The sequence below is a fragment of the Bufo bufo genome, chromosome 2 (genome assembly GCF_905171765.1).
Source record: "Bufo bufo chromosome 2, aBufBuf1.1, whole genome shotgun sequence".
Taxonomy (NCBI): Eukaryota; Metazoa; Chordata; class Amphibia; order Anura; family Bufonidae; genus Bufo; species Bufo bufo.
In genome coordinates this window covers 328,760,294-328,784,657 of record NC_053390.1, presented here as the reverse complement: position 1 = coordinate 328,784,657, position 24,364 = coordinate 328,760,294, and the positions used below count along the sequence as shown (strand labels likewise).

The 24,364-nt window shown below is 43.7% G+C and overlaps 1 protein-coding gene across 7 annotated transcripts in view; it reads right to left on the bottom strand.

Annotated features, from left to right (window-relative positions):
* The window catches only part of AGTPBP1 (ATP/GTP binding carboxypeptidase 1), a 197,881-nt gene that overhangs the window by 123,570 nt on the left and 49,947 nt on the right, over positions 1 to 24,364 (bottom strand). For 5 of the 7 annotated variants that reach the window (XM_040417016.1, XM_040417017.1, XM_040417015.1 and 2 more), the window contains exons 3-5: positions 21,245 to 21,375; positions 7,315 to 7,382; positions 4,372 to 4,435 (exon numbers count right to left, since the gene is read on the bottom strand). In XM_040417016.1, coding sequence (XP_040272950.1) covers positions 4,372 to 4,435; positions 7,315 to 7,382; positions 21,245 to 21,375 — 263 coding nt within the window. Of the gene's footprint in view, positions 1 to 4,371; positions 4,436 to 7,314; positions 7,383 to 10,190; positions 10,278 to 21,244; positions 21,376 to 24,364 lie in introns of those variants that run through there. The other 2 variants (XM_040417020.1, XM_040417021.1) reach the window with 2 other exon arrangements.

The window sequence follows — 24,364 nt, the reverse complement described above, 5'->3', positions numbered from 1 at the left end:
GTCTTCACACCCCAACCTATGAATCCCCTTAAGACGGAACAAGATTTTCGGCTTTTACATGTCATTGTAACCTTAGTTTCCTTGATATAGTTTCCTTGAGAAGAATAGATATGTGCACCATAAATGGGGGAGGACAATTATAAAATGATTTTCGGTTACCTCCTGCTGACTACTCCAACAGTAACATAGCACCCCATGCTGTCTACCCACCAGGGTAGTTTTTATTACTGGACAGAACCTACTAAAAGTACTATAGATCCTTTATATACCCTACTAAGAACAATATAATCTACTCCAGGATCACAAAAAAATACTATATTCTACACTCTATATGAGATTCAGATTGTATAGTATTTCATCTAGATATGTACTGCCATCTGAGATTCTCTCAGGGTCTGTTCAGGAAAAAAACCGGATGGTTTTGCACGCAGGTTCAGTCAGTTTTGTCTGCGATTGCGTTGTGTGTTTTTAAGTTTTGGTTCCGCATGGGTGCAATTAGTTTTAGATGCGTTTTTCAGGCGTGTGGAATAAAATTACAATCTACATCTCTTAGCAACCATCAGTGAAAAAACACATTGCATCCGGATGCAATCCGTTTTTCTCTGAAGCCCGATTCACTTCTATGGAACCAGAGCTGCGTGAAAAAACGCAGAATATAGAAAATTTTTGTGATTTTTCCCTGAACCTAGAAATGACGCATGAAAAACAAATGGGTCAGGATTCAGTCCGGATGCTATGCATTTGCTTCACGCACCCTGATGGAAAGAGGCCTAAGGCTACATTCACACAAACGTATTTAGTTTCCGTGTCCATTTCGGTTTTTTTGCGGATAGGATTCAGACCTATTCATTTCAATGGGTTCGCAAAAAATATGGACAGCACACCGTGTGGTATCCACATCTGTATGTCCGTTCCGTAAAACCACAATAAAAAAATAGAACATGTCCTATTCTTGTCCGTTTTGCGGACAAGGATAGGCATTGTTGCAATGGATTCGCAAAAAAACCATACGGAACGTCATCCATTTTTTTTGCGGATGGCAAAACACATACGGTCGTGTGAATGTAACCTAAGAGTGATATATTTGATAATAAAGTCTATAAAAAAAATCAGATAAATTAAAGGGGTTCTCCATATTCAGAAAAACATTGCTCCTGTCCATGGGTTGTATGTGGTAATGCAGGTCAGTCAGATTCATTTCAACGCAGCTCAGCTGCAATATCAGACACAACCCATGGACAGGTGTGGCACTGTTTCTGGAAGAGGACGGACATGTTTTTCTAATCCTGGAAAATCTTTTTAAACTCTGATCTAATGCATTCAAAACACCTCAAATTACCTCCATCAAATATCTGATATATGCATTTTATATTTTCTCTACACCAGCTATCCCTTTATTTTTAAAAACTCTGTAAGATGATAATTATTCCATAAAGGGCAATATCTTGTTGAACCTTTAATCCCCCCCAAATCCTCAATCCATGACCATAACTTTTTTTTTAACTAAATAACATAAGTAATGTTCACTAGATGGAGGTAGCCCTAACAACCCTGACTCCTAAAGGATATAAAGATATTTTTCAACTTTTGAAGTGTTGATGATAAAAAAAAAAAAAAAAAACAACAACATGGGGATTCCTTACAAATTCAGATTCATGAGTCACAAGTTTAGATTTGGGAGCTCTGTGATTGGCCTGGAGACTGATATTAGCCTCCTAACATGGCTGATAGGAAGAAGCCTCTTGTGTAAGAAACTGAAGGCAGGAGAATACTCCTGATCTCTAAAGCTGGCCATACACATTAGATAGAAGTTTGCTGATTGTTGAACAGAAGTTGAACAAACATCTGGTGAACGGCTGTTTCCCACACACAAGGCCATACACACTTTAGGCCATACTGGCCTCTACAGTTGTTCACCAAGCCCATACATGTTGAGTAAAACAGAGCGCTGGATGAAATATCTTTCTGGGAAAGTTCTTTCAAAGATCTTTTATTCACTAATGATCTTTCTTTGAATGAAGGTTATTTCATCCGACTATCGGAGGAAAATATTAAACAAGACTGACTTGGTTTTAAACGATAATAGTCTATCATCTTTCGGCTAAGGCTAGTTTCACACTAGCGGCAGCCTTCTCCGGCAGGCTGTTCCCCCACCGGAACCATGCTACCGGAAGTCCGCTCCGGCCCCATTCGCTATAAATGGAGGCGGGCCGAAGGTCTGGCCGCAGCACGGCAAACATGCTGAGAGGCGGCCAGAATAAGGCCCCTTTCACACGGGCGTTGCAGATTGGGGCCGGATGCGTTCAGGGAAAATGGTGCAATTTTGACACTAAAACAAGTCCGTTTTCACTGCGATTGCGTTCCATGTTTGCGTTTTTTTCAGCCGGACTTTACATCTTTTTTGAAAAAAAGGGCAACGTTTCGGGCTTTACATATTGCGCCCTTCATCTGGCAGTATTTCATGAAACCTAGGAATGGCGTCCAGCTGAATAAAAACACTAAGTGCATTGAAAAAATCTCTACTGGCGTGCTGTCTCACATTTTGATTGATGGTTTGAAGAATCCCTGAGGTGGAGTCAGGGATAAGAAGGGACGAGCACCCACTCACTTGCCAGTCTTCTGCCGAGTGCTGTGATTCATTGTGAATTGACAACATGATCTTTTACCATGGTGATGGATCATGTGACAGACCATGTGATGAGCGCAGTGACGTCATCAAAGGTCCTTTTCCTGTGCACAGCAAAGAAGACGACAGAAGAAAAGCCGGGCTGCGCGATCAAGTGGATTAAGGGGAGTTATATTATTTTTATTTTAACCCCTCCAGCCCTATTGTAATATGCATTCTGTATTAAGAATGCTATTATTTTCCCTTATAACCATGTTCTAAGGGAAAATAATAATGATCGGGTCCCCATCCCGATCGTCTCCTAGCAACCGTGCGTGAAAATCCCACCGCATCCGCACTTGCTTGCAGATGCTTGCGATTTTCACGCAGCCACATTCACTTCCATAGGGCCTGCATTGCGTGAAAAACGCAGAATATAGAACATGCTGCGATTTTCACGCAACGCACAAGTGATGTGTGAAAATCACCGCTCGTGTGCACAGCCCCATAGAAATGAATGGGTCCAGATTCAGTGCGGGTGCACAGCGTTCACATCACGCATTGCACCTGCGCGGAAAACTCGCTCATGTGAAAGGGGCCTAAGGGTACTTTCACACTAGCGTTTTTCTTTTCCGGCATAGAGTTCCGTCCTAGGGGCTCTATACCGGAAAAGAACTGATCAGTTTTATCCCCATGCATTCTGAATGAAGAGCAATCCGTTCAGGATGCATCAGGATGTCTTCAGTTCAATCTTTTTGACTGTTCAGGACGGAGATAATACCGCAGCACGGTTTTATCTTCGGCCAAAAAAACAGAACACTTGCCTGAATGCCATAGGAATGTATTAGTGCCGGATCCGGCATTCAAAATACTGCAATGCCAGATCCGTCCTTCTGGTCTGCGAATGCGCAGACCAGTAAAAATGTGGAAAAAATATATAACGGATCCGTTTCTCTGGATGACAAATGGAGAGACGGAACCGTTCTTGCAATGTGTTTGTAAGACGGATCCGCATCCGGATCAGTCTACAAATGCTTTCCGTTTGCATGCAGACTGCTTGCCGGATAACTATGCCGCAAGTGTGATAGTACCCTAAAACTACGACATTTAGTTTTATTCCGGCCGCCTCTCGGCATGTTTGCCGTGCAGCGGCCGGACCTCCGGCCCGCCCCCATTATAGTGAGTGGGGCCAGAGGGGACTTCCGGCGGCACACGTGCACTAGCGGCAGCACGGATCTGGCAGGTGAACAGCCTGCCGGAGAAGGCTACCGCTAATGTCAAAGTAGCCTAAAACAATTGTTTATTGTTAAGTTTCACCTGACAAACTTTTGTGTTAGGTTGAAATCATCCGTTTTGATCAACTTTAGACTAATGTGTATGGCCATCTTAAGACACCAAACACAAGGAGGGATTCAAGAGCACTTTGAAATATAAAACGATGGGCCTCCAGATAAATCTGCACACAATGCAGTGACATGGAGCGACTGCACTGGATTCCAATGTGCTTGATGCTAAACATACATCTTCACGGGAGGAGGCCAAATGGAAAGAGCATTGCGCTCAGAGATGGCTATAGCAGGGAACGCTCAAAGCTTTTTCCAGCAGTCTACGTAATATGCAGAATAGAAATCTGGAATCCATATTCCGAAGCATCTCAAAGCGGCCAGCTGACCTCGAAACCCATGGAAATACCACAGTAAACATTTGATTGGAAAATTACAAAACATTTGCATCCCATTTGAAGCCATGAAGATACAGAAACTTACCAGCTGACATCAGTTCATTGAGGATATTTACAATGTTTAATATTGTCTGATGGTCCCTGGTATTCTGGAGAAACAATGAAAAGGTCTTAAAAACTCCGGCATTACAACGACAACATGGACAAGCAATGTTCTGGAGATGGAAGAGAGTGTCACAACCAAATACAACTGAAAATAACAGCACTAATTTGCTGACTTTTAGTTTTTTATTTAATAATGTATTGAGTTGTCTGATATCTTGGCAGGAAACTACTGTAAAATAGTAATGAGTCCACAGAAGAACATCATACAACTCGCTCTTCTACTGCTCTACCCATGAACGAGATGACAGAGCTACAGCAATTACTTGCTTAAGTGGCACTGTACTTTGGGAAAAGTCTCGATATGTCCTAACGCCATATGACAAGTTGTGGTTGGTGGGATCCGGGTGCTGAGGTCGCTCATATACCTTGTACTCTCTCCTTGCTGCAGGAGACTGATCCAAACCAGGCCCAAAGACTTTCTATTGTTTCCGTCCCCTGCAGTGAGGAGAGAGAGCGCACTATGTGAGCACTTCTCTCTCCTCATCATAGTGATCGCCACTGGCGTCAGCACTCAGACTCCCACCAATCAAAACCAACATATCAAACATTTTCCGACCCAAATCCACATAAGATTATAGTCAGCTATCTACAGTGTATGTGGGCCTACCAAATGATGGATTAGATACGCTGAATGTTCATTCCTGATCCTTTTGTTCTCTTGCCATTGAAAACATATACATGCTATTGCAGGTGTATAGCGTTATCCCACAGATTCAAACAATCATGCACACCATTATTTGAATTATATCAATGGAAGAAAGTGCTGCTCTCCTGTCAGGGTGAACTTTTGCAGGTTTTTTGCTCACTCGGCAGTTCTGGTCCCTTCAATTTCTATGGGTGGCCAGGAGCTTCAAGCAGCTGCATCTCCCAGGAGTTCACTGGAATTAGCGACTTTTAACCCTTCTCCTGTTTTCCTCCCCCAGCTATTCCTCTAATAAACAGCACTAGGTTATGTAATGTCCTCCCAAGTTCCTTCTCCACTGTCCAGAGAGATATAGCCATATATTTCTAGAAATTCAAAAGTAGGGATGAATCAACGAAAGGCACTTCACCTGCTTCACTCTGAGATCCCTGGAGGAAGGGAGCAGGGAAGCTACTGAGCATGTCGGTCCACCACTGAACGCAGGAGAAGGTGGACCAGAATTCCAGCCACAGGATAAACAGCAGGGGGCGTTACCAGAGAGAAAAACGTAATCTTACAGTATTTTTATTGTATGTATATTACAATAATATTTCATATGAAATGCACTCTTCATTACTTGCTGATACTTTTTGTGGGATCACCTCTTTAAGTTATCTTGGGCCAGCAACATTACATTACTGTTCCCTACTCCATGCCCGCCGTTAGGATTCCAACAGAGATGGGAGCCACAGTAGTTTTTAAAAGGGTATTTTATTACGGGCACATTTAGCAGCACTTTCAAGATTTGTTTTAATCTCGGAACCATTCAAAGTACGGTAAAATTCAGTAGTTTGATAATTTACTGGAAAAACAAAAAAGAAGATTTAGATGAATGAGGCTACTTTCATACTAGCGTTTTTACTGGATCTGGCAGGGTTCAGCAAAAACGCCTCCGTTACTGATAATACAACCATCTCCATCCGTTATGAACGGATCCGGTTGTATTATTTTTAACATAGCCAAGACGGATCCGTCATGAACTACATTGAAAGTCTATGGGGGACGGATACGTCTTTTATTGTTTCAGAGAAAACGGATCCATCCCCATTGACTTGCATTGTGGGTCATGATCTACTCCGCATCCCAGGATGCAGCATACTGCGGTTTACACTCCGGTATGAGAACAGAATGCATTTTGGAGCACTCCATTCTGTTCAGTTACGTTTTGTCCCTATTGACAATGAATGGGGACAAAATGGAAGCGTTTTTTTCCGGTATTGACACCCTATAATGGATCTCAATACCGGAAAATGTTAACGTTAGTGTAAAAGTAGCCTAAGGCTGGGTTCACATGGGCGTTGCGGGTGCGTTGCGGTAACATGCACGATTTTTTCCCCGCGAGTGCAAAGCGTTTTAATGCATTTTGCACGCGCATGAGAAAAATCGGCATGTTTGGTACCCAGACCCGAACCCAGACTTCTTCACAGAAGTTCAGGTTTGGGTTAGGTGTTCTGTAGCTTTTATTATTTTCCCTTATAACATGGTTATAAAGGAAAATAAATAGCATCCTTTAATACAGAATGCTTAGTAGGTCAATTGAGGGTTAAAAAAAAATAATAATTAACTCACCTCCTCCAATTGATCCCGTAGCAGCCGGTCTCCTGTTCTTTCTTCAGGACCTGTGGTGACATCACTGAGCTCATCACATGGTCCATCACCATGGTGATGGACCATGTGATGTATCATGTGATGTCACCACAGGTCCTGAAGAAAGAACAGGAGACCGGCTGCTACACGATCAATTGGAGGAGGTGAGTTTTTTTTTAACCCTCAATTGACCTTCTACTAAGCATTCTGTATTAAAGGATGCTATTATTTTCCTTTATAACCATGTTATAAGGGAAAATAATACAGTGAATAGACTTTCATCCTAGCAACCATGCGTGAAAATCACACTGCATCTGCACTTGCTTGCCATTTTCACGCAGCCCCATTCACTTCTATGGGGCCAGCATTGCGTGAAAAACGCAGAATATAGAGCATGCTGCGATGTTCACGCAACGCACAAGCGATGCGTGAAAATCACGGCTCGTCTGCACAGCCCCATAGAACTGAATGGGTCCGGATTCAGTGCGGGTGCAATGCGTTCACCTCACGCATGGCACCCGCGTGGAAAACTCGCCCGTGTGAAAGGGGCCTAAGAGTGAAGAGAAAGAATGCACACTAAGTATGTCCCCTCACCTCCAGTGTACACAGGATAACTTCCACTCCAGTGGACCCTTTGGCAGTCATTTCCTTTCTTGTTTTTTCTACAAGAGGAGAAAAGAGTTATAAAACACCAATTTAGTATACCGACGTACCAGAAGATACCACATAAGCGTTATAAACTCACTACCAGTTTGCAATGCATTCATTATTTCTTACCTCCTAAAAATTAAATATCAAATGTATAGGGCAGCCTGACTTAAGCCTCATGCACACGACCGTTGTTCTGGTCCGCAGCCGAGCCGCAGTTTTTGTGGCTCGGGTGCGGACCCATTCACTTCAATGGGGCCGCAAAAGATGCGGACAGCACTCCATCCGTTGCACCGTTCCATGGCCCCGCAAAAAAAATATAGCATGTCCTATTCTTTCCGTTTTGCGGACAAGAATAGGCATTTCTACAATGGGCCGCCTGTTCCGTTCCGCAAATTGCGGAAGGCACACGGGCGGCTTCCGTGTTTTGCGGATCCGCAATTTGCAGACCACAAAAAACGGAACGGTCGTGTGCATGAGGCCTTAGACTGAGTTCACACTTCAGTTATTTGGTCAGTTATTTCCATCAGTTATTGTGAGCCCAAACCAGATCTGGGTCAAAAACAGAGAACAGGTGGAAATCTTTCCATTAAGGCTACATGCACACGACAGTTGTTTTTCTCTGTGTCCGTTCCATCCGCATCAGTTGTTGTGAACACACAAACGTTTATTGTTTCCGTGTCCGTTCCGTTTTTTTTGCGGATAGGATGCGGACCCATTTATTTCAATGGGTCCGCAAAAAATGTGGACGGCACACGGTATGTCCGTTCCGTAGCCCCGTAAAAAAAATAGAACATGTCCTATTCTTGTCCGTTTTAGGCATTGTTACAATGGATCTGCAAAAAAAATAAAAAATAACAGATGGCATACGGATGTCATCCGTTTTATTTTTTTGGGCGGATCCGCAATTTGCAGACCGCAAAACACATACGGTCGTGTGCATGTAGCCTTAGGCTACTTTCACACTCGCGTTTGGTGCGGATCCGTCATGGATCTGCACAAACGCATCAGTTCAAATACAACTGCATGCATCCGTTCAGAACGGATTCGTTTGTATTATCTTTAACATAGCCAAAACGGATCCGTCTTGAGCACCATTGAAAGTCAAAGGGGGACGGATCAGTTTTCTATTGCGCCAGATTGTGTCCGTTTCGCTCAGTTTCAATGCTGCAAGCAGCGTTTTGGTGTTCGCCTCCAAAGCGGAATGGAGGCGGAACGGAGCCAAACTAATGCATTCTGAGCGGATCCTTATCCATTCAGAATGCATTGGGGCTAAACTGATCCGTCAGTGTGAAAGTAGCCTTACTTAAACAAGGGTCAGGCATGTTGGATTTGAACATGTCCAGTGTTGTGTTCTTTCTGAGATAAGCAATGTCATGGGTGTCTGACAGCCACCTGTCCCTCTGCCTATAGCAATAAACTCATATGCTCGGCTAAACGTCACCGGCATATTTATGGGGGAGTTGGAGAGACGGCAGCCGACAACTGTTGATATCCTAATAACATAAGCCTGTCCACGGCCTAAGGCTTCATGCACACGGCCGTTGTTCTGGTCCGCATCCGAGCCGCAGTTTTTGCGGCTCGGATGCGGATCCATTCACTTCAATGGGGCCGCAAAAGATGCGGACAGCACTCCGTGCGCTGTCCGCATCCGTTGCTCCGTTCCGTGGCCCCGCAAAAAAAAATATAACATGTCCTATTCTTGTCTGCGCTTTGCGGACAAGAATAGGCAGTTATATGTAAAGGCTGTCCGCGCGGAACGCGCATGGACGCCATCCATGTTTTGCGGATCCGCGATTTGCGGACCGCAAAACACACCACAGACGTGTGCATGCGGCATAAGGCATTATGCACATGTCAGGGAATCACATACATGTGCTGGCCATGTTCTCCATAGACTTTTAGGCCTCATGCACACGACCTCGCTGTGTTTTGCAGTCTGCAAATTGCGGATCCATAAAACACAGATGCCGCCCGTGTGCATTCTGCTCGGATGCGGACCCAAATAACGGCTTTGTGCATGAGGCCTTTTTCAGTGTTTTGCGGTCCGTTTTTCACAGATCCGTTGTTCCATTTTTTTGTTTCTGTTGTGTTTCCGTTTCTGTTCCGTTTTTCCGTATGGCATATACAGTATACAGTAATTACATAGAAAAATTAGGCTGAGCATAAAATTTTGAATAGATGGTTCCGCAAAAACGGAATGGATACGGGAGACATACGGATGCATTTCCGTATGTGTTCCGTTTTTTTTTTTTTTCCGGACCCATTGACTTGAATGGAGCCACAGAACGTGATTTGCAGGCAATAATAGGACATGTTCTATCTTTCAACGGAACGGAAAAAACGGAAATATGGAAACAAAATGCATACCGAGTACATTCAGTTTTTTTTTTTTGCGCAACCACTGAAATGAATGGTTCCGTATACGGAACGCAAAAAACGGCCTGTAAACGGAATTTTAAAAAAAGCTGTCGTGTGAAAGAGGCCTAACGCAGAGCAAGATATCACGCACTACTGGTTCACAAAGAAGATTTGTAGGGTTTTCATTATGCTTATTGCCCCAGCTGCTGCAGCGCTTCACACTACAAAAGAATCTAAAAAGAAGAAAGAACCATATGGCGCTGTCAGAGATTGGTATTCAGCGCTCAGTTTTTTCAGAGGTTTCATACGGATCTGAAACCCGTAAACTGTAAAGGAACAGACATAAAGTACTAAGGTCCATGATGTTACATACAATACATGCACGGTAACAGCTTTGCCATAAATGAAAGATATTCACCCCAGGCACGACCACGTCCACCTATGCACACTGCCGTCTACACTTACCATCCACAACAAGTGGTTTCCAGATATCACTCATTGCTATTATCCCAGCAAGGTGCCGTGGACAGTGCGGTTCCCGTACAGCACCTCTGACATGCTGACGAATGCTGACAGATGCCAAGCCACCCCTCCTGAGAACGGCACTGAGCCGTCCCTCCGACCAACGCACATTATTTTTAGCCATCATGATTTTTTCCACTACATGTGATCTTTATTTTCTTTGGCTTGAAGACAAATGAAGGAATTCACTAGAAATGCTTTCCTTGTAATCCAGCAGAGCTCAGAGGCAAGGGTTAAAGGCTAATAACAGGCAAGTAATAAGCAATTAATAACAGTTTAATTAGAGATGTGTCAACTGGGACTAAAAGTGCCCCGACTGTGCCTGAAAATGGTGCAGCCCGGCCACGGGGGCCACGTGCAGATTACCGCTAATTGCTGAGGTGCACCTGGAAGTGCTATTGTTTTACTGGTAAGTGCACGGCCAGCAGTAATCCACAAGTGATTCCAGAAGCTGAGCCGCACCAGGTATATAATATAGTGGTATTCACAGCAATATACACCAGAACATGTACGGGCGCCAATATATGGGTATTCACAGAATTATACACCAGACAGTGTACGGGCGCCAATATATGGGTATTCACAGAATTATACACCAGACAGTGTACGGGCGCCAATATATGGGTATTCACAGCAATATACACCAGATCGAGGGGTATTCACAGCAATATACACCAGACTGTTTATGGGCAGCAATATATGGGTATTCACAGAATTATACACCAGACAGTGTACAGGCGCCAATATATGGGTATTCACAGAATTATACACCAGACAGTGTACGGGCGTCAATATATGGGTATTCACAGCAATATACACCAGAACATGTACGGGCGCCAATATATGGGTATTCACAGAATTATACACCAGACAGTGTACGGGCGCCAATATATGGGTATTCACAGCAATATACACCAGATCGAGGGGTATTCACAGCAATATACACCAGACTGTTTATGGGCAGCAATATATGGGTACTCGCAGCAATATACACCAGACAGTGTACGGGCGCCAATATAATGGGTATTCACAGCAATATACAAGAGACTGTGTATGGGCGCCAATATATGGGTATTTACAGCAATATACACCAGATCGAGGGATATTCACAGCAATATACACCAGATTGTGTATGGGCAGCAATATATGGGTATTCACAGCAATATACACCAGACAGTGTACGGGCGCCAATATATGGGTATTCACAGCAATATACACCAGATCGAGAGGTATTCACAGCAATATACACCAGACTGTGTATGGGCGCCAATATATGGGTATTCACAGCAATATACACCAGATCGAGGGGTATTCACAGCAATATACACCAGACTGTGTATGGGCAGCAATATATGGGTACTCGCAGCAATATATACCAGATTGTGTATGGGCAGCAATATATGGGTATTCACAGCAATATACAAGAGACTGTGTATGGGCGCCAATATATGGGTATTTACAGCAATATACACCAGATCGAGGGATATTCACAGCAATATACACCAGATTGTGTATGGGCAGCAATATATGGGTACTCACAGCAATATACACCAGACTGTGTATGGGCAGCAATATATGGGTATTCACAGCAATATACACCAGACTGTGTATGGGCAGCAATATATGGGTATTCACAGCAATATACACCAGACAGTGTACGGGCGCCAATATATGGGTATTCACAGCAATATACACCAGATCGAGAGGTATTCACAGCAATATACACCAGACTGTGTATGGGCAGCAATATATGGGTACTCGCAGCAATATACACCAGATTGTGTATGGGCAGCAATATATGGGTACTCACAGCAATATACACCAGACTGTGTATAGGCAGCAATATATGGGTATTCACAGCAATATACAAGAGACTGTGTATGGGCGCCAATATATGGGTATTCACAGCAATATACACCAGATCGAGGGATATTCACAGCAATATACACCAGATTGTGTATGGGCAGCAATATATGGGTATTTACAGCAATATACACCAGACTGTGTATGGGCAGCAATATATGGGTATTCACAGCAATATACACCAGACAGTGTACGGGCGCCAATATATGGGTATTCACAGCAATATACACCAGATCGAGAGGTATTCACAGCAATATACACCAGACTGTGTATGGGCAGCAATATATGGGTACTCGCAGCAATATACTCCAGATTGTGTATGGGCAGCAATATATGGGTATTCACAGCAATATACACCAGACTGTGTATGGGCAGCAATATATGGGTATTCACAGCAATATACACCAGACAGTGTACGGGCGCCAATATATGGGTATTCACAGCAATATACACCAGATCGAGAGGTATTCACAGCAATATACACCAGACTGTGTATGGGCGCCAATATATGGGTATTCACAGCAATATACACCAGATCGAGGGGTATTCACAGCAATATACACCAAACTGTGTATGGGCAGCAATATATGGGTACTCGCAGCAATATACACCAGATTGTGTATGGGCAGCAATATATGGGTATTCACAGCAATATACAAGAGACTGTGTATGGGCGCCAATATATGGGTATTTACAGCAATATACACCAGATCGAGGGATATTCACAGCAAAATACACCAGATTGTGTATGGGCAGCAATATATGGGTACTCACAGCAATATACACCAGACTGTGTATGGGCAGCAATATATGGGTATTCACAGCAATATACAAGAGACTGTGTATGGGCGCCAATATATGGGTATTCACAGCAATATACACCAGATCGAGGGATATTCACAGCAATATACACCAGATTGTGTATGGGCAGCAATATATGGGTATTTACAGCAATATACACCAGACTGTGTATGGGCAGCAATATATGGGTATTCACAGCAATATACACCAGACAGTGTACGGGCGCCAATATATGGGTATTCACAGCAATATACACCAGATCGAGAGGTATTCACAGCAATATACACCAGACTGTGTATGGGCAGCAATATATGGGTACTCGCAGCAATATATACCAGATTGTGTATGGGCAGCAATATATGGGTATTCACAGCAATATACAAGAGACTGTGTATGGGCGCCAATATATGGGTATTTACAGCAATATACACCAGATTGAGGGATATTCACAGCAATATACACCAGACTGTGTATGGGCAGCAATATATGGGTACTCGCAGCAATATACACCAGACTGTGTATGGGCAGCAATATATGGGTATTCACAGCAATATACACCAGACTGTGTATGGGCAGCAATATATGGGTATTCACAGCAATATACACCAGACAGTGTACGGGCGCCAATATATGGGTATTCACAGCAATATACACCAGATCGAGAGGTATTCACAGCAATATACACCAGACTGTGTATGGGCAGCAATATATGGGTACTCGCAGCAATATACACCAGATTGTGTATGGGCAGCAATATATGGGTACTCACAGCAATATACACCAGACTGTGTATGGGCAGCAATATATGGGTATTCACAGCAATATACAAGAGACTGTGTATGGGCGCCAATATATGGGTATTCACAGCAATATACACCAGATCGAGGGATATTCACAGCAATATACACCAGATTGTGTATGGGCAGCAATATATGGGTATTTACAGCAATATACACCAGACTGTGTATGGGCAGCAATATATGGGTATTCACAGCAATATACACCAGACAGTGTACGGGCGCCAATATATGGGTATTCACAGCAATATACACCAGATCGAGAGGTATTCACAGCAATATACACCAGACTGTGTATGGGCAGCAATATATGGGTACTCGCAGCAATATACTCCAGATTGTGTATGGGCAGCAATATATGGGTACTCACAGCAATATACACCAGACTGTGTATGGGCAGCAATATATGGGTATTCACAGCAATATACACCAGACAGTGTACGGGCGCCAATATATGGGTATTCACAGCAATATACACCAGATCGAGAGGTATTCACAGCAATATACACCAGACTGTGTATGGGCGCCAATATATGGGTATTCACAGCAATATACACCAGATCGAGGGGTATTCACAGCAATATACACCAAACTGTGTATGGGCAGCAATATATGGGTACTCGCAGCAATATACACCAGATTGTGTATGGGCAGCAATATATGGGTATTCACAGCAATATACAAGAGACTGTGTATGGGCGCCAATATATGGGTATTTACAGCAATATACACCAGATCGAGGGATATTCACAGCAATATACACCAGATTGTGTATGGGCAGCAATATATGGGTACTCACAGCAATATACACCAGACTGTGTATGGGCAGCAATATATGGGTATTCACAGCAATATACAAGAGACTGTGTATGGGCGCCAATATATGGGTATTCACAGCAATATACACCAGATCGAGGGATATTCACAGCAATATACACCAGATTGTGTATGGGCAGCAATATATGGGTACTCACAGCAATATACACCAGACTGTGTATGGGCAGCAATATATGGGTATTCACAGCAATATACACCAGACAGTGTACGGGCGCCAATATATGGGTATTCACAGCAATATACACCAGATCGAGAGGTATTCACAGCAATATACACCAGACTGTGTATGGGCAGCAATATATGGGTACTCGCAGCAATATACTCCAGATTGTGTATGGGCAGCAATATATGGGTATTCACAGCAATATACACCAGACTGTGTATGGGCAGCAATATATGGGTATTCACAGCAATATACACCAGACAGTGTACGGGCGCCAATATATGGGTATTCACAGCAATATACACCAGATCGAGAGGTATTCACAGCAATATACACCAGACTGTGTATGGGCGCCAATATATGGGTATTCACAGCAATATACACCAGATCGAGGGGTATTCACAGCAATATACACCAAACTGTGTATGGGCAGCAATATATGGGTACTCGCAGCAATATACACCAGACTGTGTATGGGCAGCAATATATGGGTATTCACAGCAATATACACCAGACAGTGTACGGGCGCCAATATATGGGTATTCACAGCAATATACACCAGATCGAGAGGTATTCACAGCAATATACACCAGACTGTGTATGGGCAGCAATATATGGGTACTCGCAGCAATATACACCAGATTGTGTATGGGCAGCAATATATGGGTACTCACAGCAATATACACCAGACTGTGTATAGGCAGCAATATATGGGTATTCACAGCAATATACACCAGACTGTGTATAGGCAGCAATATATGGGTATTCACAGCAATATACAAGAGACTGTGTATGGGCGCCAATATATGGGTATTCACAGCAATATACACCAGATCGAGGGATATTCACAGCAATATACACCAGATTGTGTATGGGCAGCAATATATGGGTATTTACAGCAATATACACCAGACTGTGTATGGGCAGCAATATATGGGTATTCACAGCAATATACACCAGACAGTGTACGGGCGCCAATATATGGGTATTCACAGCAATATACACCAGATCGAGAGGTATTCACAGCAATATACACCAGACTGTGTATGGGCAGCAATATATGGGTACTCGCAGCAATATACTCCAGATTGTGTATGGGCAGCAATATATGGGTATTCACAGCAATATACACCAGACTGTGTATGGGCAGCAATATATGGGTATTCACAGCAATATACACCAGACAGTGTACGGGCGCCAATATATGGGTATTCACAGCAATATACACCAGATCGAGAGGTATTCACAGCAATATACACCAGACTGTGTATGGGCGCCAATATATGGGTATTCACAGCAATATACACCAGATCGAGGGGTATTCACAGCAATATACACCAAACTGTGTATGGGCAGCAATATATGGGTACTCGCAGCAATATACACCAGATTGTGTATGGGCAGCAATATATGGGTATTCACAGCAATATACAAGAGACTGTGTATGGGCGCCAATATATGGGTATTTACAGCAATATACACCAGATCGAGGGATATTCACAGCAATATACACCAGATTGTGTATGGGCAGCAATATATGGGTACTCACAGCAATATACACCAGACTGTGTATGGGCAGCAATATATGGGTATTCACAGCAATATACAAGAGACTGTGTATGGGCGCCAATATATGGGTATTCACAGCAATATACACCAGATCGAGGGATATTCACAGCAATATACACCAGATTGTGTATGGGCAGCAATATATGGGTATTTACAGCAATATACACCAGATTGTGTATGGGCAGCAATATATGGGTATTCACAGCAATATACACCAGACAGTGTACGGGCGCCAATATATGGGTATTCACAGCAATATACACCAGATCGAGAGGTATTCACAGCAATATACACCAGACTGTGTATGGGCAGCAATATATGGGTACTCGCAGCAATATACACCAGATTGTGTATGGGCAGCAATATATGGGTATTCACAGCAATATACACCAGACTGTGTATGGGCAGCAATATATGGGTATTCACAGCAATATACACCAGACAGTGTACGGGCGCCAATATATGGGTATTCACAGCAATATACACCAGATCGAGAGGTATTCACAGCAATATACACCAGACTGTGTATGGGCGCCAATATATGGGTATTCACAGCAATATACACCAGATCGAGGGGTATTCACAGCAATATACACCAAACTGTGTATGGGCAGCAATATATGGGTACTCGCAGCAATATACACCAGACTGTGTATGGGCAGCAATATATGGGTATTCACAGCAATATACACCAGACAGTGTACGGGCGCCAATATATGGGTATTCACAGCAATATACACCAGATCGAGAGGTATTCACAGCAATATACACCAGACTGTGTATGGGCAGCAATATATGGGTACTCGCAGCAATATACACCAGACTGTGTATGGGCAGCAATATATGGGTACTCGCAGCAATATACACCAGATTGTGTATGGGCAGCAATATATGGGTACTCGCAGCAATATACACCAGATTGTGTATGGGCAGCAATATATGGGTACTCACAGCAATATACACCAGACTGTGTATGGGCAGCAGTATATGGGTATTCACAGCAATATACAAGAGACTGTGTATGGGCGCCAATATATGGGTATTCACAGCAATATACACCAGATCGAGGGATATTCACAGCAATATACACCAGACTGTGTATGGGCGCCAATATATGGGTATTCACAGCAATATACACCAGACTGTGTATGGGCAGCAATATATGGGTGTTCACAGCAATATACACCAGACTGTGTATGGGCGCCAAAATATGGGTACTCACAGCAATGTACACCAGATTGTGTATGGGCAGTAATATATGGGTATTCACAGAATTATACACCAGACAGTGTACGGGCGCCAATATATGGGTATTCACAGCAATATACACCAGACAGTGTACAGGCAGCAATATATGGGTACTCACAGCAATATACACCAGACTGTGTATGGGCGCCAATATATGGGTACTCACAGCAATACACACCAGACTGTGTATGGGCAGCAATATATGGGTACTCACAGCAATATACACCAGACTGTGTATTGGCGCCAATATATGGGTACTCACAGCAATATACACCAGACTGTGTATGGGCAGCAATATATGGGTACTCACAGCAATGTACACCAGACTGTGTATGGGCAGCAATATATGGGTACTCACAGCAATGTACACCAGACAGTGTATAGGCACCGATACCCATAGCAGCAATATACACCAGCAGTAGCGCAGCCTACCATCGGTAAATGGCAAATCCTGGTATCGTATCAATCCGGGTACAAAAGTATTGATTGGGTATCAATAATTTGATACCTAGTGCAACCCTAGTATTGGCAGCAATATATGAGTATTCACAGCAATATACACCAGAACTTGCATGGGTGCCAATATATGGGTAGTCACAGCAATATACACCAAACCACGTATGGGCACCAGATCGAGGGGTATTCACAGCAATGTACACCAGATTGTGTATGGGCAGCAATATATGAGTATTCGTAGCAATATACACCAGACAGTGTATAGGCACCGATATATAAGTATTTACAGCAGTAGCGCAGCCCAGTATCGGTAAATGGCAAATCCCGGTATCGTATCGGTATGGGTATTCACAGCAATAAACACCAGACCGTGTATGGGCACCAATCAGGGCCACATTCAATGAGTCTGGACCCCCCATTCCCCCTTAGAAGCCGTCCATTTTTTTTTTATTGACCCAGGTGCTGCTGCCTGCTGTTACAGGGCTGTAGTGTCAATGGAGGTAAGAATTAGTGCTTTTTTATTTTATTTGGCACAATGCTGTTGGGTGCACTATGGGTGGGAGAGGAACACTATGGGGGCACTATATAGGGGCATTTTTTAATAGCAAATTACAGGGGCATCTACTGGGGCACTTAAGAAGGGGTATTTTATACTGGCACATTATAGGGGACAGTATGAGGGCATCTACTGGGGGCACTATATAGGGGCATTTTATACTGGCACACATTATGGGGGGTACTTTGGGGAAGGGTAAAGGAGGAGCACTATGGAGGCATCTATTTGGGACACGATATAGGGGCATTTTATACTGGCATAACATTATGGTGGACCCTATGGGGATGGGGGAGCACTATGGGGGCATTTACTGGGGAATCTATATAGGGGCATTTTATACTGGCACACGTTATGGGGGCATTATGGTGAAGGGAGAGAGGAGCACTATGTGGGCATTTACTGGTGCACTATATAGGGGTATTTTATACTGGCACACATTATGGGGACACTAACTCAACTGGGGCACTAAGAGGGGTATTTTTTGTATTGGTACAAAGAACAGGGGCATTTTTGTACTAGTTCACATTATTAGGGGGCATTTTTTGTACTGGCACACATTAGGGGCATTTTGCTACTGTCACATTATAAAGAGAATTATTGCTACTAGGGGGCATTGTGAAGAAACGTATTACTACTGGGGGACTATGGGGAATATGGTTACTAGTTTGAGCACCTTGGGCATTATTGCTTTTGGAGCACAGTGGCGACATTATTACTATTGGGGGCACTATTTCTACTAAGTGAGTTCTGGCAGATAACTATTACTATTGGTGGGACTTTGGGGAGCACTATTAGTGTGGGGGCGCCCTGGCACAGTATCAGCTTACCACAATCATTTTTGGGGAACATTATGTTTACACTATTAGTGTCAGGGGCAGTATTTGCTGGGTGCAGTAATAATTATTGAAGGGGGCACTATCTGAGTGGTACTAGTATTTTCAGGGGGAACGTTTCTGCAGTATAGCATTGGGGAGCACAGCGGGCACAGTATTGGGGGTGACAGGATGGGGTGTAGAAAAGGTGTGAGGATGATGGAAAAGTAAGAAACTAAGAGGTCTGTTTGTCAAACTCTGCAGAGAGAAGGGACGGCTGAAAAATCATCATGGCGGTCTGGTCTGAATGGAGAAGTCAAAGGAGACGTCACTGAATGTAACAGATGTGTGGGGCTGTATTATCCTCTATATTTTGTAATGATGTATGTAATGTTAGGAGGGAAGGGGTTAGGTTGAGAATTTGGCAGGGGGATTAGTGGGTGGAGGAGCTGTTTAAATTTTCGCCTCAGGTAGAAGAAAGGCTTGGTGCACCCATGTGATTTTAAAACTGCGCAGGGATCACTATGTGGCAGCCGGACAACAGGCGCGCTCTATGTAGGAGAGGAGACGCGCCAGATCCTCCCCCTGCCATCTGCAGAGGGAGGATTCAGAGCGTGGCAGCGCCAGCCACCCTACTGCCCTGGGTAGCTATAAGCATGGTGGTAGCTGCAAATGCGGCAGAGGGGCTTCGGCCTGGTGAGGACAGCCCGAGGGGGGCAGTAGGCCACGGACAGGTTGCGGGGGGGTGACAAGCTGTGAGCAGGATCTGGGGGGAGGGAGAGGGGAGGAGCTTCCGGGCTGTAGCCTGCCGTGGTCTATTGTATAATGTAAAGGCAGGCCCTCCCCTCTCTGTATGATGTGTAGAGCTGGGCTCCTCCCACCTGGACCAACACACCTTTAATATCGCGCAGCTCTTCCCCCAGTCTTCTTTTGGCACCTTCAGGACTAGGAGGGAGGAAGCAAAGCTGCAACAGTTCCTACCAGAGCCAGCCAGTCCTTAGACACAGCTGCCATATACTGACACTCATAACTAATACATTTTTTTACATGTAACATTGGGAAAGGGGGTGAATTTTAATATTTTTGCTTCTTTTTTTTCTGTAACTTTTAGTCCCCTTTGAGGGGACTCGAACATGCAATATTTTGATAGCTAATACTATAGACTGCAAAACAATACTATTGCAGTCTATGAAATTCCTCCAAGCTTCCCATTAAGCCCTGCTGCAGGCAGTGCTTAACAGGCACTTTAGCAGGCCTTGAGAGCCTGGTCAACCAACTAGCACAGCGATCAGCTATTTCCAGAATTCCTAGAGAAATAAATGGAATGGCCACGCGCATGCCCAACCAGCTGCTCCGTTCATTTCAGGGGGTAGAGGGCCCCTATTCTAGTGATCATAATATTCAAAACATGTTGATTTCTTCAGTATTGAATATGTTGAACAGTGCTGACCTCTAAGCCTAGGTGTGTAGATCTGCTGGAGTGATAAACCAATGTATTTCAGTTCAAGGATTCTGTCCTTCTCAATTTACGGCAAGTAATGATAACTGGCATCGATGAATGGGGGCATTGGACAATCAACCCAAATAACTTGATCTGATTTTTGAGGTTTCATGTGGCCAAAAACCTCTCCCAAATGCCACAGATTGGAGCTAGATGCTTGAAAATGTCATCACAGGCAGATTTTAGTGACACCTACTGCTTCCTAGATTTTTATAATCACCGCTTGTCCATCTTGGTGTTGCAATTTCAATGATGGGAAATTCATAACTGCAATTGGAAGGGGGGGTCCTCAAAGAATAGCTCTATGAAATCTAAAAGCAAGCGATTTCTGGAGGTGCCACAGTATTATTATCACCTTCAAAACACACATTAATAAAAATAGAGCCATACCTTGGGTCTGTGTCAAGTGGAGGATTTTTGCAGTGACAAATCTTGCATTATCCATATCCACGGCTGATGACTCTGTGTTGATCTTCTCCAGCTGTGACAGAAGACTCATAATCCGGGAATTGTTGGATAGGCTGCACAATAAACAATGGATATTCAATATCAACTACTCATAAAAAATGCATGTTGACAGTCCACACTATGAGAACACTCTTACAAGTCATTTTCTTTGGTTGGCCTGTTTTAGGTGTCCTCAACAAGACAAACTCATGCTGCAAAAAATGTCACCAAAATAGAAATCATAAATTATACAAAAATTATGTTTTATGGTAGCAAGCCAGGAAAATTATATATCCAACAAAGTCCCTCTGTCACATACTTATAAAATAATTAAAGAACTTGCTACTCGCAGAATTAAAAGAGGGAAGCCAGTACAAAAAGTAAGTGCCAAAGAGGTATGAGCGAGGCAAGGACAGGTATCACACAGGTCTAAGAGCCTGGAGCCATATACTGTAAAGCAGGGTCCCCAAACATCAGTTGAGGAACAACTGCTGCACATTCAAATAGTATCCAGAAACTGATCTGTAACCATGAATAATGCAAGCCTGGCCTTACAGGTCACTTGTGGTTTTTGCCTCAAAATAGTGCTCTATTTAAATGGTAGTGTCCACCTCTCTCTTCTACTTTTCCAATTGTCACGGCAGGTTTACCCCGCTTCCACTAAAGTCCTAGAATGCTTCTACCACTTCAAAAACAGTCAAAAGTACCCCCCACTTCCCCAGTAATAACAGCAGCTCCCTTATTCCACTAGTGATCACAGCAGGGAGTAAAAGTAGGGGTTCCCTCCTCCCATTCTAGTCTCCTACAACACCTGCTAAATGCCAAGAATCTGGCCACCAGCGACAATTTTCTATTTGTCATGGCGCTCTGAATTTTGGCCAGCCCCAATATCAGCACTGTATAGAGCCCTTGCATTTTTGAATCACTGGTGGTCCCACAGACTACACCACTAAGACCACTGTGACCTTCGCTCATATCAGAAGATCATTTTAACCGGACTACCTTTTTATAGGGAACCTATCACCATGAAAATGCAGTGCAATCTGCAGGAAGCCTGTTGAGTAGCTGAGCAGATTGTTATACCGTATAGGTGTATGGGAAAAGATTAACCCCTTAGTTACCAGCCTGTTTTTGGCCTTAAAGGGATTCTGTCACCAGGTTTCACCCCTGTCAGCTAAACATATGCTGATGTTCAGGGCCTCATCAGGATTCCCAATGTGGGCTTCTAAATGTGATCCGTAGCCCTATTTTGTTAAAAAAAAACTGGTTTTACTAACCTGTCACTCAAAGAAATAAGGTGCCCAAGGGGGATGTCAAGGGATGCAAGGTGCCGGCCGCACCCACCGCCGTTCGTGCCCAGCGCTGCCTTTCCAGACTTCTGCGCCGCCTCCTAGTCCTCTGTGCCGCCTCTCGCTCTCCCTCCCTCCCCCCTCCTCCTGCTGTAAGATCTCGCGCGTGCGCACAGGGCTCTGCCTGATGCGCCCGTGCGGACTTCTCGATTTGGCTTCTTGAAGCGAAGTGCGCATGCGCTGGCACTTCGCTCAACCCAGGTATGACCTGCACTCTGGCGCCAGCCTCTGAGCCCTGTGCGCACGCGCAATATCTTACAGCAGGAGGAGGGGGAGGGAGAGCAAGAGGCGGCACAGAGGATTAGGAGGCGGTGCAGAAGTCTGGAAAGGCGGCGCTGGGCACGAACGGCGGTGGGTACCTTGCATCCCTTGACATCCCCTTGGGCACCTTATTTCTTTGAGTGACAGGTTAGTAAAACCTGTTTTTTTAGCAAAATAAGTCTACGAATCACATTTAGAAGCCCACATTAGAAATCCTGATGAGGCCCTGAACATCAGCATATGTTTAGCTGACAGGGGTGAAACCTGGTGACAGAACCTTTAATGAGATTTTTTTCTTTTTTTCATCATCGTCTTCCAAGAGCTATAAAAAAACATTTTTTTTCCATCGATGTAGGGCTTGTTGTTTTTTTTTTTTTTTAAGTTAAATCAGATTTTATTTAGTTTAGACCAGGGATGGGCAAACTGCGGCTCTCCAGCTGTTGCAAAACTACAACTCCCATTATGCCCAGTCTGCCTACAGCTATTAGCCTACAGCAGGGCATGATGGGATTTGTAGTTTTACAACAGCTGGAGAGCCGCAGTTTCGCCAATCATTGCAGAAACGAAGGAAAAGGAGCTCATGGTACCAAAAAAGTATATTTTATTGAGACATGGTTAAAAAATGACATGGGTAGAAACAATAAATAAATGGTGCCATAAACAAGATGAAAATAGGAGCGGAGGACAGAAAAAGAAACGCCACCCTGGGAGAAAAAGCACACGGATCAAAAGAGCATGGTACAGTATATATATACATGGGAGTCAATGCTGAATCGATGATCTAACCCATGTACTAAGTACTAGAGCAATAAGGTACCAAGTGGGATACCAGTCAAACGCATAGCACCTCTGTAAGTAATAATTGGTGTGCAGACAAAGAGTGAAAGATGGAATTATGCTGCAGACCAATAAAATATGAAAAATAAATAGACAATTTTATTTTTTATTTTTTTTAAGGTCTTTTTTTTGTGTAATTTTTGGTCATTTAATAAAACTTTTGTTTTCTTTTTTTTTTTCTTTTTTTTATCATTAACTAGTCCCACAAGGATACTTTAAAGGGGTTGTCTCACTTAAGTAAGTGGCATTTATCATGTACAGAGAGTCATTCTAATGTATTGTGATTGTCCATATTGCCTCCTTTGCTGGCTGGATTCATTTTTCCATCACATTATACACTCCTCGTTTCCATGGTTACAGACCATTCTGCAATCCATCAGTGGTGACTGTGCTTGCACACTACAGGAAAAAACACTAGCCTAAATGCACGCCCATGCTCCCGTCCACAAGAGAGGCTGACTCTTTTTCCTATAGTGTGCAAGAACGACCCCCACTGATGGATTGCAGGGTGGTCGTAACCCCTGGATAAGAGCAGTGTATTATGTGATGGAGAAATGAATCCAGCCAGCAAGGAGGCAATATGGATAATAACAATACATCAGTAAGAGCCTTGTAT